At 42.9% G+C, this 23,206-nt stretch overlaps 1 protein-coding gene across 1 annotated transcript in view; it reads left to right on the plus strand.

Moving 5' to 3' along the window:
• Positions 1-23,206, plus strand: part of KCTD1 (potassium channel tetramerization domain containing 1) — a 68,396-nt gene that overhangs the window by 40,050 nt on the left and 5,140 nt on the right. The window contains exon 2 of the mRNA XM_040432960.1: positions 1,816-1,994. Within this exon, the coding sequence (XP_040288894.1) occupies positions 1,816-1,994 (179 nt within the window). The remainder of the gene's footprint in view (positions 1-1,815; positions 1,995-23,206) is intronic.

The following is a 23,206-nucleotide window of genomic DNA, read 5'->3' on the forward strand; positions in this document are numbered from 1 at the left end:
AAAATGCAATGCAATCTCCAGGCAGCGTGTTTATAGAGCAGGAGGAGCAGAGCAGATTGTAGATATTGTTTTATGGGAAAATGTTCAGTAAAACGTAATTTATTCATTTTAATTCTCAGCTTTTTCTGACTTCATTGTTCATGGGGGCGGTGTTATCAGTGAACACCTACTGTGTACAACTATCAGTGACTAACAGCTATATCTGTATACACACTAAGGGCTCATGCACACAAACTGCCGTGCATTGGGGACCGTAAATTGTGCTCCCCAATGCATGGGCACTGTCTGTGTGGCCCGCGCTGACTGATGCAGTCCCATTCAACTTAAATGGGTCGGCAATCTGTCCACATCGCAAAAAAAAAAACAACTGGCTGCAGCACAACTGGCTGCAGCAGAAGCCTCCCCCTTTACACTGTCTACTGTAAAAGGGGTTGTCTCATCATGGACAATGGGGGCATATCGCTAGGATATGCCACCATTGTCTTATAGGTGTGAGTCCCACCGCTGGGACCCGCACCTATATCGAGTACAGAGCCCCGCAAGTGAAGGATTCATTCTCTATGGGGCTGGCTATTTCCGTCGGCCCTATAGAAATGAATGGGAGCAGGGGCCGCGCATGCGCGGTACGCTCCCATTCATTTCTATGGGGAGCCGGCTTGGTGGTGGCCGGACCAGAGTCCTCCAGCCACCACATTGCGGGGCTCCATTCTCGATAAAGGTACAGGTCCCAGCAATGTGACCCGCCCCTATAAGACAATGGGGGCATATCCTATCGATATGCCCCCATTGTCCATGATGAGACAACCCCTTTAAGGCTGGGTTCACATAACGGTTTTCCCATCCGCTTAACGCATACAAAAAACATATATACCTTAACTGATGCCTCAGACTGATGCCATACAGTGGCATCCGTTTACCATAGAGTTCCATTGTATTTTATGCTAAACTCTTACATTGAATGTGCGTTAGAAGTTCTAATAATGTGAAAACTGTCAGAGAAAATGTTGACATGTTTTAGGTTGTAACTAGGTTTCAGATTATTTTTTTTGTCATGACTAGATGACATGACACTTTAGTTTTTTACCGTACATGCTGTATTAGCCCTGCTTTTTTTGTGTGTGATGTATCAAGGTATACAGGTTACACAGAGGCTGAAATGACACTCTTGGCCTTCAGTGGAGGGCTTTTTTTTGTCCTTCAAAGGAGGGCTATGGAGAGGTTTGGCATGTATGTCGGAAGGTTTGACACGTATACACTAAACTTAGATGAAAAACGTGATGGGATTGAGGCCTTGTAAAGAAATTGGTGTCAATCTGTTAAAGCAACCCTCAGGTTCAAGGAAAAAAAATCCCTGTAACTGGGGAATGAACAGAACTCTTACACAGTGACCTCCTTTTTGTATTTTTAGCTACAGATCTGCCAGATTTCTGGCCCCTCTTCTTACATCCCAGATGGCTGCACTTCTCCTCAGGGTGCCTGTGCCTTTTGTAGTCCAAGACATTCCTTGCTGTCCTTGGATTGGCCAGCATTGCTCACAGTTCTGGCCAATCCATGAGCAGAACTGGACATACAGGAAGTGTCTTTGGACTACCAATGCACATTAGGTCTGAGAAGCAGTGTGGCCATCTTGGATGGCAGAAGAGGAGACTAGCAATTAGTAGATCTGCAACGAAAACGATGATAAGGAGGGCACCATGTAAGTGTTCTGTTTGTTCCGCTGTTGAAGTGAATTTGTTTTCTTTAAGCGGAGGATCACTTTAGGTGTTCAAATCAGTATTTCATGTTAATCATGCCATCCTCCTCTTGTTCTCTTAGGACACTCGACCCAACATGTCAAGACCCCTGATCACCAGATCACCGGCCTCACCTCTGAACAATCAAGGCATCCCCACTCCTGCACAGCTCACCAAGTCCAATGCGCCAGTTCACATTGATGTTGGCGGCCACATGTACACAAGCAGTTTGGCGACTCTAACCAAGTACCCAGAGTCCAGGTAAGTCTGCTGATCTTATTGAGAAGCGGGTTGTCTATAGTTGTGTTGATACACAACTTGGTATGGTTAATATTGCAAAGGTTTCCAGCATTTAGGTAATATATGTATTACTGTAAAAAAGAGAGCTGGAAATGCAAGCAAGTTCAGTGAATGTTTTCTGCAGAAAAATGAAAACATATGGATCCAGCTGAATCAGGAAGCCATATGTAGCAGAGCTGGAACTGCAGTTGTGGTCTTAAGTTATTTATAAGTGTGTCCCATTTGGGTGAGACTTCCATACTATTTCTGGCTGTAGGGCTGCTATTTAGTCTACTTCACTAAGGCACAGCTTTGATTGTGACTGCAGCGTATGAAGAGTGTATTAGACTCTATGGTAGAGAGAAAGCTTCCTTCTGTATTGCTTCACATGATGGCAGAGACAGGTTGTTTTGTCCCTAGCTTTGATCCTCCAGGGGTTACGACCACCACCAATTCAGCAGTGGTGGCCGTGCTTGCATGCTATAGGAAAAAGAGATGGCCTATGAGTGCTCCCACAGTCCTCACCACCAGAAAGGCTGGCACTTTTTCCTATAGTGTGCGAGCACGTCCACCTCTGCTGGATTGCAGGGTGGTCGAAACCATGGAAATAAGCAGTGTATAATGTTATGGAAAAATGAATCAAGCCACCAAAGGAGGCAACATAGACAATCACAATACAGTAGTAAGTGCCTTGTAGTAACATTGTCTACGTGATAAATGCCTTTCGCTGACGTGAGACATCCCCTTTAAGGGTGTATCTGTTCAGCTGCAGAAATTTCCGCTGCACATTTTGAAGCAGATCACGTCAAAAACCACATGTACACCACAGATTTTCCTCTATGCACTGCAAAGGCTGCAATCCATGGAGAATGGAGAGAATCTGGAGCATTTCTACAACTGAACACCCTATCCAGATGTTCGGTATTGTACTGTAGGTTTCAATTCTTGCTCAGTAGTTCCTGACTGAGTGCTCAGCCTTAGGTGTCCAATATATACGGAACCTGACCTCTCCATAATGTCTCCCCCCAACCACCAGCAAATCATCTGGTCTCCAATGCTGTATTTTGTTCTGTCCTCAAATGGCCAAGTTTGCAGAAAATCGGGTTTGTTCTCCTTGCTCTGCATATGTAATTGAGGCAGCTTGAAGTCAAGGGGGCAGCGGCCTTCAAGTCAAGCTTGCCACCCTCCTTCTTGCCGCTTTTACTCTTCGTGGACAGCCATTTTTTCTCCCTTCAGGCATGATGCTCCTGATATCTCACACTTGCGCTGTTCTCTATTGCCCTCAGCACCTGCACAGTGCACCTAGCTATAGCGTCCTGGGCTTCTGAGGCTCATGGAGCAGGCCAAGACCCCCGGGAGTGCACGCGCCTCGGAGTGGCCTCTTGCACCCCTTCAGACTTACTATAATTTACACCAGAAATTTGCATAAATTATAGTTCAAATGTATGTCAGCTCGTCATAAGGAATCTGCAGCTTAATACAAAGACTGACATTTGTAACTCCCCACTGTTTCTTTATTTTCCAGTAAAGTGATGTCCTGGGTTTGTGTGCATCTGGGCTGTGTAGTGCTCACCTTTTTAGGGGATAGCTGCCCCATCCAGAACACAGGGTTCCTAATGAGTCCTGTCTTGATATAATGCACCTAGTAGGGTGACTTAAGATACACACAGGACCCTAGCTTGCTGAAACCTGGGACCCCCTCTGTTCAGCTGTTTGAGAAGGCACTAGCCCTCCTGTGAGCACCGCAGCCTTCTCCCTGCTCACCAAGCACCGCGCCGTACATTGCATATTCTCTTCTATGGGGCTGAGCTGCGTCTATGCCATGTGACCAATGAACGTGTCGTCACTTGGCCTAGGTAAAGCTGGAGAAGGCCGCTGCGTCAGTGCCTTCTCAAACAGCTAATCGGCAGTAGATACTGAAGACCTATACAGAAAATCTTCATGTACTAGTGCTCAGTCTATGCATTTCCATGGACCTTCAGCCATTCAGACTGAATAAGCCACTAGCAGTATACTATTCAGCCTGAATCCAGCTCCCTGATCTGGTGAAAGACCAAGGAAACGCGTAGGAGTACTAGTATATGCATTACGTATGTATGTTGGACAGGATGGGGAAAGGGTGCATCTGAGGTCATCCTTATTAGGACGGGTGCTCCACCATGGTACAGTGAGGGTGGTGTGCCATAACCAGACGGGGCACATCGGGCGCTATTCCTCCGTATTCTGGATAGAACGATTATTCCCCAAAGTACTGAGCAATGCATAGCCCAGACGCATGGCAAAAAAAAAATGTACATCGCCTTACCTGGAAAATAAAGAAACGCTGCTGTCTAGTTACTAATGAATGACTCAAGTAATGAATACTGTTACATTTTAGTGGAGTATGCCCTTCAGTATATTGTACTGTAAACCACTGTGGAATCCACACAGCGAAGCTACAGCAAATGCTCCGCGTCTGGACCCGGCCTTATGAATCAGCTATTTGAGCTATTTATACCTTTTTAGGCCTCTTTTAGAATTTTTTTGTGGATCAGATGCAGACCCGTTCATTCCTATGGGTCGGCAAAAAATATCAGACCGCACACCGTGTGCTGTCCACCTTCCCGCAAAAAAGAGAGCACATGTCCTATTCTTGTCTGCAAAACGGCGTTGTTACAATGGGTCCGATTCGCAAAGAAAACTAATGCAACACATGTCCTCCCTATTATTTTGGGATCTGCATTTTGCACAATATACACGGTTGTGTGAATCCACCATCACCATTGGTTTGATCTTAATGGTGTACGTTTTAGGCTGTGTTCACATCATGGTTTTGTCACACGCTATGTGTGAAATCATAGTATACTGGCAGTAGTAAAACATATACATTAAATTAATAAAATGGATTTTTATTTTATTTTATTTTTTTAACACTGGGCACCTATGATGATGGATGTCACTGCATATGTCCGAGGCATCCATTTAAAGGGGTATTCCCATGTCCGACATTGATGGGATAAGCCATCAATGTCAGGTAGGTGGCTTGGCTATTTCCAGCAGTCCCATAGCAGTGAATGGAGAGGTGGCCATACATGTGTGGTGCTCTCTCCTTCACTGCGGAGGGACCGTTCTGGTGGGACCCGTGCCCTATCTGGCATTGATGGCATATGCCATCATTGTCTGAGGTGGGTATAACCCTTTAATTCATATGTCATGTGTATATGTTAAACATGGGATAAAATCGTGATGTGATAGGTTCACATCACCGGTTAGTTTTCCGTTCTTCTGCTCCATCAGAACAGAAAAAAGAACGGATCCTTTTTTTTTTTTTGCATCCGATATGGTTATTTTTCATCCGTTTTTAGCCATTTCCACCTGAGAGCTGTTACTTTTGATGGGCGGGGGAAAGACCCTCGTAGGGCATCTTTCCTCCCTTCAAAAATAATGGATCTCAGACGGAAATGGTGAAAACGGCTGCAAAATAAGCATAAGGGATGCTCAAAATAAAAGATCTTTTTTTTTCTGTTCTTCTGACGGAGTGGAAGAAGGGAAAACGAAGCGTGATGTGAAGCTGCCCTTACAATTCTGCTGTCTGACAGTAAAACCTAAGGGTGTTGGACTGGCCAGGATTCCCTGGAGATTTGTATGTAGTACGGTAGATTTGACTTCTTCTTGGATACATTTTTCTGGTTTTTCACCCTGTTACAGTGGTGCACCTCGCTATAGATTGGTAGGCATGGTCTTGGTATGAAGCCAGTATCTCCTGGCACTTTCTGAAATCTGATCTTATTATGCCATCCTTCTTTTATAGGGCAGGTGGTAAATCACTCTGGCACCTCTGTGTGAGATTGCACAATGAGTTGTACTCGGATCATGTCAACCGCTCTCCACCCTGGGCAACATTCAGGGTGTGTACTCGGCTCCGAGGCAGCTTCTCGGATGCATTCCCAGAGTTTCTTGCAACAAGCTTTCCTGGAACTCCGAGCAGCATTATTCAGAAGTAGCATTGGGTTCGAATCCTATTGTTCAGCAGCAAATCGCTGGCATGATCTAAACGTGGTTTTGCTCTATTCTGTCTTTAAGCTATTTTGCTAGATCTTATGATGATTTGTAAAAATGCTCTATGTAGACCTATTCTGCTGATGGGTAAATTGTAATATTTTCTGTGCTCTTTGCAGAAAGCTTATCCGCACTCGTACCTTGTGGTTGCTTTTTTTTTTTCTTTTCTTTTCTTTTTTTCTCTGAAGCATTAGTTGTAGAGGCGTGCATACATATTCAAGAGGGTTTAGAAATATTAGGAACACTTTTTATATGCAAAAAGCCCTTTCATCGAAGGCCATTTTCACAATGTAAGACATTTTAAGCTCTTTAAAACCAGGTCTATTGTTGGCAATCTCCAGGAGCGGCATCAAATCATCTTGAGCAGCTTCTTGCTATTAGTTACAGAAGACTCGAGGAGACCAGGTGAAGAGTAAAAGTCTTTTGTTTGCCGGGTGCAACGTGATAATTGCACTGTATTGTTAGGAGGTTTGCTATCATTCTGTAGACCTGTTTTAATGTCGGAAGATCATCACAGGACCTAGAAGAAGACTGGAGCTTCATATAGCTTCTCGTGCTGGATAAGACAGAACATGAGCCACTGGCAATAGGTGTGTCCGTGCACTCCGTCATCCTCCTTTTCCCCTAGCTATATTATATTATATACAGTCAGGTCCATAAATATTGGGACATCAACACAATTGTAAAATTTTTGCCTCTATACACCACCACAATGGATTTGAAATGAAACGAACAAGATATGCTTTAACTGCAGACTGTTATCTTTAATTTGAGGATATTTACATCCAAATCAGGTGAACGGTGTAGGAATTACAACAGTTTGCATATGTGCCTCCCACTTATTAAGGACCAAAAGTAATGGGACAATTGGCTTCTCAGCTGTACCATGGCCAAGTGTGTGTTATTCCCTCATTATCCCAATTACAATGAGCAGATAAAAGGTCCAGAGTTCATTTCCAGTGTGCTGTTTGCATTTGGAATCTGTTGCTGTCAACTCTCAAGATGAGATCCAAAGAGCTGCCACTATCAGTGAAGCAAGCCATCATTAGGCTGAAAAAACAAAACAAACCCATCAGAGAGATAAAAACATTAGGCGTGGCCAAAACAACTGTTTGGAACATTCTTAAAAAGAAGGAACGCATCGGTGATCTCAGCAACACGGAAAACAACTGTGGTGGATGACCGAAGAATTCTTTCCCTGGTGAAGAAAACACCCTTCACAACAGTTGACCAGATCACGAACACTCTCCAGGAAGTAGGTGTATGTGTGTCAAAGTCAACAATCAAGAGAAGACTTCACCAGAGTGAATACAGAGGGTTCACCACAAGATGTAAACCACTGGTGAGCCTCAAAAACAGGAAGGCCAGATTAGAATTTGCCAAACGACATCTAAAAAAGCCTTCACAGTTCTGGAACATCCTATGGACAGATGAGACCAAGATCAACTTGTACCAGAGTGATGGGAAGAGAAGAGTATGGAGAAGGAAAGGAACTGCTCATGATCCTAAGCATACCACCTCATCAGTGAAGCATGGTGGTGGTAGTGTCATGGCGTGGGCATATATGGCTGCCAATAGAACTGTTTTTTTTGTATTTATTGATGTGACTGCTGACAAAAGCAGCAGGATGAATTCTGAAGTATATATTATGTAGTATGAGACTGGCACTCCCTCGCATGGAAATAGAGCAATAGTAATAGTGTTGTTACACAATATTTAATTGGCAAAATATATTAAAATACAACATTACAATACAATATTAAAATAACAATCGCTGCAGCGGAGACAATATCAGTCCCTAAAAATACCTAAAATCTATAACTTCAATAAAAAGTCCAAAAAGAAGGGGACCATACGTCCTGAATGTGCAAAAATATCGCAAGCCAAAAGTGTCAGTCTATTCCTTATAATAGTATTGGCATTCCTTTCTTTCTTATATGCAATATAACATGCAAAATCCATGCAAGGCACTTCTTCAAATATTCGGAATTGTCCGATATAAATATTTGATAAAGTATCCAATCGGACACCAAGTTGTTACTCACAGGTGAATGTCGGTTTAACCTGCAGTCACAATATTCAATCCTTTTGATTTTTACTCACTGTATTTATTCACGTGGTTCTCAGTGATTAGCGTCCCACCTGGTTCGTTCATCTCTGGTCTCTCTCGATCGTTATCAACAAATCTCAGATCCGGTTATACGATCAGGATTTAATATCACAAAAGGTGAACTTATACTTGTACTGACCCGTTTGAATGGCTGAAATTCCTGGTCTTTATCTTTGGAGCGCTCCAATTTCTTTGTGTATCTCCGGATATTAGTAGACGAACTTCCATAATATATACTTTTTATTACGCCTTTGTTGATTTGAGGGAATCAATTTAAGACTAGAGCATCCAATCCAGAATTGTAAGGGGAGTGAGCGGTTTGTCTATGCTACTTTATGAATTCTGAAGTGTTTTCGGCAATATTATCTGCTCATATTCAGCCAAATGCTTCAGAACTCATTGGACGGCACTTCACAGTGCAGATGGACAATGACCCAAAGCATACTGCAAAAGCAACCAAAGAGGTTTTTAAGGGAAAGAAGTGGAATGTTATGCAATGACCAAGTCAATCACCTGACCTGAATCTGATTGAGCGTGCATTTCACTTGCTGAAGACAAAACTGAAGAGAAAATGCCCCAAGAACAATCAGGAACTGAAGACAGTTGCAGTAGAGGCCTGGCAGAGCATCACCAGGGATGAAACCCAACGTCTAGTGATGTCTATGTGTTCCAGACTTCAGGCTGTAATTGACTGCAAAGGATTTGCAACCAAGTATTAAAAAGGGAAAGTTTGATTTATGATTATTATTCTGTCCCATTACTTTTGGTTCCGTAACAAGTGGGAGGCACATATGCCAACTGTTGTAATTCCTACACCGTTCACCTGATTTGGATGTAACTACCCTCAAATTAAAGCTGACAGTCTGCAGTTAAAGCACATCTTGTCTGTTTCATTTCAAATCCATTGTGGTGGTGTATAGAGCCAAAAATGTTAGAATTGTGTTGCTGTCCTAATATTTATGGACCTGACATATATATATATATATATATATATATATATATATATATATATATATATATATATATATATATATATATATATATTTAATTAATTATTAATTTTATTTTCTATGTTTTTTTACTTATCCAACAAAAAGAAAATACAGAATATAGACTACTATATGTAAGTGGACAGAAGAATTAAATCCAACAGATCAGATACTTAAAGGGACATTTTGTCAGAAAGGAGTAAACCCAGTATTCATAGAAAACTGACTTCATAATTTATGGCTCCCCCCCCCCCCCCCCCCCCCATTTCAGCCGTACTGTGTCATTGAAAGTTGAATGCAAAATGCTGTCCTTCTGTAGCAATCAGCACAGAGAGATAAAACTCCTATATAGACATGGCACCCATTGTCTGTTTACTGCCGCTGTGAGAGGAAGATGTTTTCTGAAGGGTAATCCTAGTGATAGTAGTAAGTGTAGAATTGGGATAAGCGTCTTGATCTCTCAATAGGTCTAGACCAGGAATGCTAAACCTGCGGCCCTCCAGCTGTTGTAAAACTCCCACCCTGCCCTGCTGTAGGCTGATAGCTGTAAGCTGTTTGGGCATACTGGGAGTTGTAGTTTTGCAACAGCTGGAGGGCCACAGGTTGAGCATGCCTGGTCTAGACAAAGGTGCCCCCAGACGAGCATTGCACTTACTGTGTCACTACTGTGGAGCTGCTCTGTGTTCGCAGCGGTGGTCTGACTGAAAAAGCTAACCCATGATTAATGTAAAAAATTTAAATCCAGTCATATAGGACGTGACCGTCTCTTTCTGACAAACTTAGAACTAGTCCTGTACCTCCTGTGGATCCATAGATCCCCCTATTCATTGCTCCATTTACTCTGCTAGATTTATTTCAAGCTGGCAGCTCGGGGGCATGTCCTTTCCACTGCAGCTGGTGCCAGTTGAAGGATGGAACTGAGCATGTGCTTCCGTCTGAGTGAGCAGGACAGAGAAATTAGAAAAACCGCAAACAGCAGGTGGCGCTATACAGATGGATCTCATTGAATTGCTCAGTGGCTGTACTACATTTTAATTAGGGATGTCCCGATACAATTTTTTTAAGACTGAGTACGAGTACCGATACTTTTATTTAAGTACTCACCGATACCAATTACCGATACCAATTTTAACAATAAAATACACACACATGTATTTTCTGACCAACCAAAAACAGAACTATAACATTCCAAGGAGACGTTATACTGTATAGGGGCAGCCACAAGCAGACGTTATACTGTATGGGGGGCAGCCACAAGGAGACGTTATACTGTATGGGGGCAGCCACAAGGAGACGTTATACTGTATGGGGGCAGCCACAAGGAGACGTTATACTGTATGGGGGCAGCAACAAGGAGACATTATACTGTATGGGGGCAGCTACAAGGAGACGTTATACTGTATGGGGGCAGCCACAAGGAGACGTTATACTGTATGGGGGCAGCTACAAGGAGACGTTATACTGTATGGGGGCAGCCACAAGGAGACGTTATACTGTATGGGGGCAGCCACAAGGAGACGTTATACTGTATGGGGGCAGCCACAAGGAGACGTTATACTGTATGGGGGCAGCCACAAGGAGATGTTACACTGTATGAGAACAGCCACAAGGAGACGTTATACTGTATGGGGGCAGTTACAAGGAGACGTTATACTGTATGGGGGCAGCCACAAGGAGACGTTATACTGTATGGGGGCAGCTACAAGGAGACGTTATACTGTATGGGGGCAGCCACAAGGAGACGTTATACTGTATGGGGGCGGCCACAAGGAGACGTTATACTGTATGGGGGCAGCTACAAGGAGACGTTATACTGTATGGGGGCAGCCACAAGGAGACGTTATACTGTATGGGGGCGGCCACAAGGAGACGTTATACTGTATGGGGGCAGCTACAAGGAGACGTTATACTGTATGGGGGCAGCCACAAGGAGACGTTATACTGTATGGGGGCAGCCACAAGGAGACGTTATACTGTATGGGGGCAGCCACAAGGAGACGTTATACTGTATGGGGGCAGGACAACAATTTTTGAAGCCCCTCCCTCCTCAGTATAATAGTCTTGTGGCCATCATACAGTAATGTATATTTCTTCTTGCCCTAATGCCTGCTTTTAGAGATCAATGTGCAGCTTGCAGGCAGGAAGGGAAGGACCAGGGCCATAGAAGACAGACACTATCACCTTTATTTCTTTCTGTCTGTGACCACTTGGGCTGGTTATAATCTTCTAACTAAGCTTTATACACTTACTAGGGTCTGTTCCTATAACTTTTAAAACTACTGGCAGGCGAACTCTGTCTGAGGAGGCCGGAGGGTGTCTGGACTCTGGAGAGGCATTTCCCGCGGCTGGCTTGCTCCTGTGCTCCGATTCGGAGATCAGATGTCTGTGTGGAGTCATCGGGAACATGGGGGGAGGAGCCGGGGACGGTGGCGGCCGCTGGTAATCAGGGCGAGGGGCAGAGACTGGGAGCAAGAAGAAGCTGTATTTGCTGTGCGAGATGCAGGGGCAGGCCGCGGACGGACACAGACACATTTAGAAGCGGCACACAGGTATCGGCAGTGGTATCGGGACATCCCTAATTTTAATTACAAATTTATTCAAGTAATCCAGGTGCTGGTTTGAAAAATGTCGAATTTTTTTCATGGGACAGCCCCTTTTAACAGAGGCTGTTTGCCGTGGGGAATAGAGCCAGGGCAGGAAGTAGAATACATGCAGTGACATCAAAAATTATATCCAGAAAACCATCCACGCTTTATATAAAAAAGTTGTATGGAGGCTACAATATGTGATGAGAAATGTTTTGATGTCCGTGTTAAAAGCTTGTAAAACATCTTCAAAATGACCAAATTAGGCAAAAACGCTTCCGTTCTGATAATACAACCACCTGCACCCGTTATGAACGGATACGGTTGTATTATTTTTAACATAGCCAAGACGGATGCGTCATGAACTCCATTGAAAGTCAATAGGGGACGGATCTGTTTTATATTGTGTCAGAGAAAACTGGTCTGTCCCCATTGACTTACATTGTGTGTCAGGATGGATCCGTCTTGCGCCTCACCACATGACATTTTGGTGCATTCCGTTCTGTTTTGTCCCCATTGACAATGAATGGGGACAAAACGGAAGCATTTTCCCCCACTATTGAGATCCTATGACGGATCTCAATAGCAGAAAGGGAAAGCGCAAGTGTGAAAGTCGGTGAAATAACGGTATGGCAAAAGCCTATTTTGGCTCAGTTTCAGATTTTACACTTTTTTTTTCTGACACCACGAAGAAAAAAGGTGACATGCTCCATTTGACTTATGTACAGAGGTATTCTACAGTACCTAGTATTTAATGCATTAATACGGACTCCATGTGATTGTATATGAGCCCTTATACTATATTTACATCTCTATGTTAACAGTCCAGGGCGAGGACTGTGGACGATTTTTCCAAACTGATCCTGGCTTTGAGAGAGGACGAAAGTTGGGCATGCTGATCATATCTATAACGGGTATGCAGATATGTATTTAAAGGGACACTTCTATTAGAAAGTTATTCTTTTTAAACTCCATGGGGGAAGTTATCATGTCCTGTACTCAAGAATTCTGGCTTTCAAAAGTCATAATATGGGTTCTTTTGCTTTTCGGGCTTATTTACAAAAAAAGTCACACTACTGGGATAGCATAGGAGAGGTGTGGTACCGTAATTGAGTCACCACCCATCACTGATGGTCTGCCAGAGTGAGGCTTTCTGCCATGCTAAAGTTCAGAAGGAGAAGGACAAGGACTACTTACCATGCATGGAGTGACTTAAAAATAATATGCAGAAAACCACCCACCCATTTAAAAAAAAAAAAAGTTACAGTTGCATAGCATATTCACATATAGGTTGTTCAGATGACAGAACATTTTTGGTTGGAAGTGTCCCTTTAAATGACAATTGTTTAGTTGACATTTCATCCGTTTTTTGTATTTGTTCAGCTGTAGTTAAAATAAGAAAAAAATCCTATGGTAACCTGAATCTGCAGACTACATCCCGACTGCTGATCGCTCATTGATTTTTTTCTTCTTCTCTCTTTGAAGCGCCAAGGGTGGACATCAAGGCCCTACAGCTTAGATAACAAATGGAAACCTTTCCTGTCTCAGAGCAACAGAAACAGTCAATGCAAATATAAAAAATGATGCTTTAAAGTGTCTGTGTCCTACAGAGCCTTACACCTTTCCATCATGAAAAGTGATGGGTAGTGAGGGCCCCTCAGTGATGAGACGGATGAGGTATAGTGTTGAAGGTGCACAGTTAATCTGCAAGAGGTTGAGACTGAAAGCAGAGAGAATGACAGCATTGGCCTGCTTATCTGTGATACCTCTTGCTTGGAGATTCTCTTTTTCGAGGCATATTTTTCTGCAAGTGGAATGTTTTTGTTTTTTTCTATAAATAGTTTTTTATATTTTACTTCTGATTTATTAAATATGTGACTCCCAACATTTGATGTACATTTATGTCCTAATGGGGGACAGGTGTAATGGGCTGAGCCTTTTACATAGCGTACGTGGCGGATGCTGGCTGTGCTATTCAGCTGACACCTGCCAGTGGCAGGGCTTAATAGGAAGAAGTCACAATTGTCATAGATTGCAATGCAAAGTATTGCATTGTATGGTCGAAGTGATCCAACAGTTGTTTGTTCAAGAACCCTAGGGCAACTAAAAATAATAGTAAAAAAATAATAATTCATATTGTTTTTAAGAATATATAACAAAAACTAAACTATTAAAAATTGATATCACTCCCTTCCCCATAAGAATACTTTCACACTAGCGTTTTTCTTTTCCGCCATACAGTTCAGTCCTAGGGGCTCTATACCGGAAAATAACTGGTCAGTTTTATCCTAATGCACTCTGAATGGAGAGTAATCTGTTCAGGACGTCTTCAGTTCAGTCTTTTTGACTTTTCAGGATGGAGATAATACTGCAGCATGCGGCGGTTTTATCTCCGGCCAAGAAAAAAAGGAACACTTGCCTGAATGCCGGAACCGCCATTTTTTTCCATAGGGATGTATTAGTGCCGGATCCGGCATTCAAATTGCGGCACTGATGGATCCGGCATGCGCAGACCTTTTAAAAATGTAAAGAAAAAAAAATACTGGATCCGTTTTTCCTGATGACACCAGAAAAACGGATCCGGTATTGCAATGCATTTTTCTGACTGATCAGGCATTTTTCAGACTGATCAGGATCCTGATCAGTCTGTAAAATGCCTGATCAGTCAGAAAAAATGACATGCACTTGCATACAGTTTGCCTGATCAGGCAGGCAGTTCAGGCAATGGAACTGCCTGCCGGAATCAAACAACGCAAGTGTGAAAGTACCCTAATAAAAATATACAAAATGTTGTATTGTCACGTCCAAAAATGTCTGAACTATTAAAATATCAATGTCTGTATAAAGACAAAAAAAAAAAGAATTGATCCTGCACAGTGCACACCATAATGGACAAAAATTTGCTCATGAAAACATATTTTTTATAGAAAATAATAAAGGTCATATGTACCACAAAATAGTACCAATAAAACTTACAGCTCTCTACACAAAAAGTCCTCACACAGCGAATATCAAAAAGTTTTGGATTTGGTGAGGCAAAGCAAATTTCTTTTTTCTTTTTTTTCCAAAGTTTTTTTTTTTAAGTAGTAAAACCAAAAAATGATATAAACTTGCTATCCCTGTAATCATACTGACCTGTACAATAAAGATAATGTGACAGTTTTAGCGCGCAGTGAATGCCGTAAAAACATGAATGATTTGGCAAAAAAAACAAGCCGTCAGACAGCGGTTTATATTTTTAAATGAAAATAGTCTGTGGCAGGAAGGAGTTAATGGGTGGCTAGGCTTATATGATCACTCCTAAAAACACTGGATGCTACTCAGATAATCGTGTAGATGACAGGTGACCTTACAGTGTCGGCCCATAATGATAGGACAGGTGAGCACTATCATGGGACATGCGAAGCAAGTAGATTGTTAGCTTCTTGTCACATAATCTCCCTGTAGAGCCCAGCTGTGCCGGGCTAATTGTAAGCCGCTTGTCAGGAGCGATATCGGTTAAGGCTTTAATGCGTTTTGTATTAACAGAGTCTGACTGTCTATTTAGAGACCTGCACCTTCAGTTCCAGACTGTCAGAGTAAATGTCAGCTCCACTGCACTGCCTTGCGGCCGACCAGAGAGTCAAGTCCCATGTCTCGCCCCCAGACTGGCCGTGTCAGGCGTCTTCAGGGAATGCAGCATCTTTGCAGATGGGAATTGGAGATTCGTCCTGTAGTCGCCAAACTTCTACCTCGAGGAGAGTGACCCCAAGAGCATCACCCCCTCGGAAAGAGGGACTTGCTGTGCTCTATACAGTTATTCATGCCCTTAAAGAACTCCTTGTTTTAGAGTGAAGTTGCTTGACAGTCTTAAGATGGCCGTGAGGCATGAGCGTGCTGATGGCAGCTGAGATCTTAGCTCCAGCCCGTACTGCACAGATAAACGGATGTGTACTTTTTATAATGAGCAGGCGACATGGAAAATGCTTGATGTGGTGTTAGCGATGGCCATCACCTGTCTGATCTAAGCTGGACGCTGCGTAGCGCCACATACAGTAAGGTATACGGGGCGAGGCTGCTTTGTGGACGCCATCTGCATGGAATTTGTATATCCTTTTCATGTTCTTGTTAGTTTCCTTTAACAATCGAACCACGTTGTGGGAACAGGTAAATTAGATTTTCCATGTCGGAGGCCCCGATCACTTGCATCTGGTGTAGGGCTATTTGATTGTAAGCTCTTCTGGGCTAGCAAGCTATGTGGGGGAAATATTCTGTCATTTCTGGTAAGTGAATTATAAATGTGCTGCACGTGCCTGTATTTTTTAAGATTCAAAGAAATAGGAGCAGATATTTCAGTGGTTGATTTCACGGTGATGCGGTTGTATAATGGGCATTCCCTGATTCCCATATGTCCATTGAGCCGCAGCCTCGCTGGATGCATTGCACCTCTCATTCCAGTGCTCCAAATGGGTCGTGCCGGACGTGTCCACTACCCAGACCGAAATAAAAAATCCGCCAGATCACTGGACATATGTGAACATTGCTCTTTACAGGGGTATTCCAGGATTAGCTCGACAGGGTCCAACACCCAGCACCCTCGCTTTTATAGAGCAGCTCCGGTGCCTGAACTATAAAGCTCCATCCATTGTGTAGCAGACGGAGCTGGTAACCAGAGCTACGGTACTTGGAAGAAGCTGATCGGCAGGGATGCAGGTTATCGGACAACCTGGACAACCCCGTTAAAGACTTTGTTACTGTACATTCTCGGTTTCAATTGATTTAATAGAGCATGGCGCAACTAGCAAATTTCTAAATCGCCTCATTTAAAAGATCTGCTTGCATTTACCTGAAAAAAAAAGCTGTAAAATCATGGCCACTAGGGGTCTCACTTCCACTGAATTTGCAGTCCACTGCCTGTCAGTCAAAATCCGTCCCCAGTAACGGAGACACATTAGATGGCACATAGGAAACGGGGACTGAGCTTCTGAAACTTGATAAAAGGATGTCACAGCAGTACACTGCTGGCAGATTTCACAGAAGGGATATGCCCCCTGCTTGTGAGAGAAATCCATCTAGCTGTGCAAATGAAACGGAATGATATGGCTGTAAGAAACATTAGGGAAGTCCAAAAAAAGATCTGTTCCTTCACAGTTATGCTTATACAGAGAAGCACAGCCACTTTGCAGACTTTTTTTTTTTTTTACTCTGGTACGCTTTAATCATGGGAATTTGGGTAATTGTTGAGTTTTTTTCTGGTGTACAAGAATCTATAAACCTTTCCTTCAGAACATGTTTTGTTTGCTTTCTTGTCCCCTTGTGTATAGCATGGCTCTAACCGGTGAGATTAGTTATATTATAAATGAACTCTACTATATAGTTCACTCTTCTACACCTGCCCTACATGCCTCATACGTTTTCCTGTAATAGGAGCAAAATCCGAGAATAGGCTGACTGCTATTTCTTTTCTCCATCTTTTGGGTTCTTTCTTCAATATGTCTCCATAATCATCTTCTTGGACTCTCAGACAGTACCTATCCTATGGGCTTTCTTTGTACAGTTTGAGGACGGCACTCCAGTTGGTTAGACATGATTGTAGTCCTTTGGTGGACTGCTGATTTATCATTTGTAGCACCTTATCCTCTTTGTCCTCCCATAGTGTATGATGACGTATGTTTCTACGCGTAGCCTCGTCGTGATTACATTGCTTATCCACATTTTTCTCATATCCAGAACTGCTGACATTTTACCAAATTGTCTCATCCATATGTCTGACCAAGTACAGGACTTCGGCCTTGAAAGCTGTGTCCGTTATCTTACTTGAAGCCACCATCCAAACAACCAGTACAATAACATACTGGTGGTCTGCAAGATACTGTAATATTATTTTACTAGAACAGTTATTTCTAGTCATCACTATCGGATCTCCTTGGTATTAGGGGTTTTGTGACTTCTAGTGCCATTGTTATGTCTAATGTCCTGACAATTCTGGAGCACCTTTTCTCATAACGCTGTCTTGTGCTGTTCCTCTCTTATTGCATCTAGAAACATATGAATAATTGAGTGTTACCGTTCTCCTTGCCAGGCGGGCATGTCCCTACACAGCCTGGCACTGTCGGGACAATGTGTGAGTGTTTAGGAAAACGCCCCTTACTGTTAACACTTAGTTATCAATTTATTCATATATTTCTAAGAGGAACCACAGAGGAACAGCATGATGCAGAGTTATGGGAAAAGCTGCTAAAATTAGACATTCAGGGGTGGGGACAGGTTCTCTTTCAACTATATTTGGTTTTATAATCATACATTAGAAACGAAACGCAGGGCTGGATACATGTTTTTGTGTGTATCATCTCCCCTTTAAGCTTTGCGTCCTTTTTAGTATATCCTTTTGCACTAATCTGTCATGGCTGAATATAACTCATAATATATGCTAAGCACACCTATAATGTCAGACAGTTGGTGTGCGCTGTTTTTCCGAGAGGCGCATTGTGCCCTTCAAGCTGAAAACAAATTGTCAAGTCACTTGTGGGTGCCTGTAAGCCGGCGTGCAGCACCCGTCAGCGCACAGGGTGTCCTTATGTGACTCCTGCATTCTTCACAGGCAGCAGCAGAGCCGAGTGCTTGTGAGGTGATGTCACGTGTTCACACATATAATTACCGAAGCTTTCGTAATCCTACAGCAAACAATGTGTACACTTCTAGAGATTATTTCATTCTCAGCAGTCAAAAAGCCCATGAATCACAAGTGTGGAAAATAATGCATGGGCAGTATACAATCCTATTAAACTGGGTGTAGAAAATAGGGCACAGATCCACAGGACACACCACCCATGGTACACTCCAGTGCAGATAATGGCCCTTCATTTGTTAGGGGTTGTATAATTCGGTGGTAATACTGCGGTAGAACGCTCTCGGGGTCCTGCTTTGACCAAGCTGTATATATTAGAATATATAGAAGTGTTGTCGGGGTGGCCCAAAACTTATATGGCCAGATCTCCTCCAGGCGTGCCTACAGCTGGGTTACTGGCACCTAACTATCTGGAACTGTTGTGGTGTCAAAATTAAGTTCTTTAATGTAAAATGAGAGATTTATGAAATTGCCTATGCAGCCGACGGCAACCAATCACAGCGCAGCTTTCCTCTCATATTCTGCTTTTGAAAAATGAAAGCTGTGCTGTGCTTGGTTGCTATGGACAACAAAGCCGTTTTCTTTTTCATTTAGATATTTCCATAAATCTGCCTATTTGGCCCCAAAAGTCAAAATTATTTTCTCAAAGCAAACCTATACATTTCAAGGCGTCCACATTTAAAGGATTTTAGAATTGTTCATCTAAAATAATTTAATTTCGGTTCTCTGGGCCTGTACCTCTTTCAGCTAACCTGTAGAGAGAAGACCCACTGAGCAGTACTTGCCCTTCCGTTACTCCTGCTGGGATCACATGACCGCTGGACTGGCTGTAGGCTCTTCCACTGATTTCGTGACTGGAGGTTCTCCTCTTTCTTCTTATTCAACTGCATAATGTAGATATAGCGGAACAGGAAGAAAGAGAAGGGCATTCGACAAAGAGCTGACTTCAAATGAACTGCTCCGATGCTCTTGACAGGGGGGCTGCCATGGTGAAAATGGGGATATGTCAGGGTTCAGCTCTGAACCCGGACAACCCCTTAAATCCAGGATTTTCTGAGAAGGAAGACGTTCTTTGAGCTATGTCTGATACAAATAATCTACTTTATACTAGACCGCTTGTTTCATTTCCACACCTTGGTCACTTTTATATTATGTTGCCTGTCAAAGAATAGGGCGATGGCGCATTCCCCGTGCACTGAAGGTGCCTCACAGTAGATATGAGAGCACAGGGGACCTTTTTTCTTTTTTTGCTTTGCTCAGTTATAATTTGCTGTGTAAATGGCCTTTGCCCCTCCGTAATGCCTACTCTCTTAGTATAGGGATTTGTGGAATTCTGGATTGTCCGGTATAGGACCTCATTCATATGTCAACTGCTTTCTTATGTAAGTCACCAAAAATCTAAAATTAATCATAAATGTAGATTACTGGAGATGAAGTCTTGACTGGAACAGACTGGTTTTTAGGGAGTGGATATCACTGGGAAACAGGGAGAGGTTTGGGAGATTTTGCTTTATAACCTTCACTAGTGAAATCTTCCACGACATGCAGTTTAACACACTTATCACCAGCCTATATTATTCTGTACTGAATGGTGCAATAGGGAGGAACGCATGAGTAAGGGGGTGTGAGCCATGTCTGTCTCAGCGTCCCTCATGATGGACCATTTTATATTGGTTTTGTACCAGCGACGTGTCAGTATGACGGCTATTGCTCACTCACCTACAATATTGGCACAATGAGGGAAATATTGGTTGCTTTGACGCCGTGCGCTTCATGCCGCCGCTGCTGTACAGTAATACACTCGTATAGATCATACCAGTGTATTACTGTAGTGCAGCGGCGGCATGTGTGCATTCGGCCTTACACTGACCCTGGAGGCCCTATTGTAATATACACTACAAGAGGGCTATCAGGTTCAGGAACATATCCCTATTGCACCCCCCAGAATCTCTAAGCTACTGTCCCAGTGCATTTTCTTGGTTCATCTGGAGGCCACAGGGATATAAAAAAAAAATGCATTAAGATATTGTATACCACATGCCAGTATAACAGATATTAGTATGGCGGCAATAGCCTGGCCCACAGTGAAGATACGCAGACCACTGCTGGTGATCAGGGTGTCTAGGTTGGCTTCCACATGCAGCATCTGATACAACCGCTATAATGTGCATGATACGTCACATAATATCAATTCATAAATAAATGTAAATGTTAGGCTTTCGACAAATAGAACGCTCCTGCATCTAATAATTTTTCCTCAAAATTGCTCATATGTACAAATCCTTGTAGATATACCATAGGTCTGAATTTATTAACACTTAAAGGGTTTCTGTCACCCCACAAAACTCTTTTTTTTTTTTTTTTGGATAGTTAGATTCCTTATAGGGCGATATAGAAGAATATAATAGTCTTACTTACTTTCATGCGGCCGATTCTTTATAAAACAAAGTTTTATAATATGTAATTCAGGGCTCTACCTTCAGATAGGGCGTCTACTTGCTGGTAGCCGCAGCAGAAAACCGCCCCCTCGCCGTGTTGATTGACAGGGCCAGCCGTGATCTCCTCCTCCGGCCGGCCCTGTCAGTATTTCAAAAATCGCGCGCCTCTGGTCATTCGGCGCAGGCGCTCTGAGATGAGGAGGCGCGTCTCCTCAGTGCGCCTGCGCCGATGACATCACCGAAAGAGAAGACGTCATCGGCGCAGGCGCACTGAGTGAGTGCTGAGGAGACGAGCCTCCTCATCTCAGAGCGCCTGCGCCGAATGACCAGAGGCGCGCGATTTTTGAAATACTGACAGGGCCGGCCAGAGGAGGAGATCACGGCTGGCCCTGTCAATCGGCGAGGGGGCGGATTTCTGCAGCAGCTACCAGCAAGTAGACGCCCTACTTGCTGGTAGAGCCCTCATTTACATATTATAAAACTTAGTTTTATAAAGAATCGGCCGCATGAAAGTAAGTAAGACTATTATATTCTCCTATATCGCCCTATAAGGAATCTAACTATCCAAAAAAAAAAAAAAAAGAGTTTTGTGGGGTGACAGAAACCCTTTGACACACTGATCTATATTATATACAGATGAGCTAAAGTTTGAAGTTTGTCACACACAGCTCAATATATAGTCTAACGTGCAGTGAAATGCTTAAACGACATTCTATTACAATAAAAAAAAAGTAGCATAACATTACATTAAAACATTGATACTACAATAACAATGTCTCGTGATTGTTACAAGACGACGCACATTCATTTATTTATCTGTCCCTCTATGATGTTCTGATTCAGCATTCGAATGGCCTCCATGAAGAAACTCTAACTCATTCTATCTGTGTTAGCTTTCAAAATGCGGTAATGTTTCCCAGACCACAGGAGACAAAACAGACCGTTATTTGGGTTTTTGTGGTCTTTCACTACCTTCATGGCCATGGTCAAGCACCTCTCATTATAAATGAGCCGCAAATCAGGAAGGTCAGCGCCGTCCTGTTTCTTGCTACTACCGAACCAGGCTGTAATGTTCCTTGTCAGGATACTCTCCATGACACGTGTGTAGAAGTTAGTAAAAGTACTTTAGTATCCTGAGGAGTAGCCTGAAATCCCTAAGGCATCTGAGATGATAAAGATGATGATGAACCTTGATATCCCAAGATAATTCTTGTGTAATATGTACAGGTATTTAAAGCTGTCTACACGGTCCACTATATCCCCATTAATCCTGACGGGGTGATAGATCCTCTTCCGCTTCTTGGTGAAATCCACCACCACCTCCTTTGTTTGGCGGACATTCAGACTGAGACTGAGATGATTGATCTCCTCCATGTAGTCCGTCTCGTTGTTATCGGAGATCAGACCTGCCACAACAGTGTCATCAGCAATCTTAATAATTGTAGAGGAACTGGAGGTGGCCACACAATGAGTAGAGCAATGGACTCAGGACACAGCCTTGTGGGGCGCCAACATTTAAGATGAGGGGGGATGAAACATGTTTGCCTAATCCTTAATCTTAAAGGGGTTATCTGCTTTTGCTTTCCTAATGACCTATCATCTGGTGAATAAGAAGAAGATGTCCCATTCAAGTGAACAGGGACAGCAGAGCTATAATAACACCTGCTCGCTGCTGCATGGCGAGCAGGTAAACTGTGAGGAGAACACATCACTCATAAGAGCAATGCATTATCTTCACACAGCTGATCGGCGGGGCTGTCTTCCAGACATTTAAACATGCTTATGTAGTATGAGATGGCTAAGTCAGCCTTTCATCTGCAACTAGATCTTTCAGGGATTTCAGGGACTTTATGTTAATTTATGCTTAGGATGTTTTCATATTATTGTGGCGACAATCTCATTATGTTGGAAAGACTCTAATGTATGGACTGACGAGATATTTGTTGTTGTATACAAAAATTTTATTTTGTTAATACCTTTATTGAAAATCAATAAAAACTATTTTGATTAAAAAAGGATAAGCAAAGCAGATAGAAAGCGTTTTTCTAGTTGTAAATCCTTGGGGGGACCTCTGGGTGGGTACTATTTCTATTATGGAGACCAGTGAATGTACATGATGACTATTGTAAGCTAGACAATGCTACAGTTGGTATCTGGGAAAAATAACGAGAAAGAGTACCCCCCGGCAGTGCCTCCAAGCTGCTGCTACTGCATACTCTTCAGGATGCAAAGAGATGGCAGTATTTATTAATTAGACACCTAGGTACCACATTGAAGATGGACATGCCCTGGAAGTTCCTGGGTCTAGCGGCCGTTCCAATGATGCCTTTTCCTTCTCTAACTTGAACCAAGATATTGTTGATCTGATGGTTGGTCAGATTTGTACCTTTTTAGGGGAGGTAATCTTTTAAGATGCTGTGATCTAAA

Source organism: Bufo bufo, chromosome 5 (genome assembly GCF_905171765.1).
Source record: "Bufo bufo chromosome 5, aBufBuf1.1, whole genome shotgun sequence".
Lineage (NCBI taxonomy): Eukaryota > Metazoa > Chordata > Amphibia > Anura > Bufonidae > Bufo > Bufo bufo.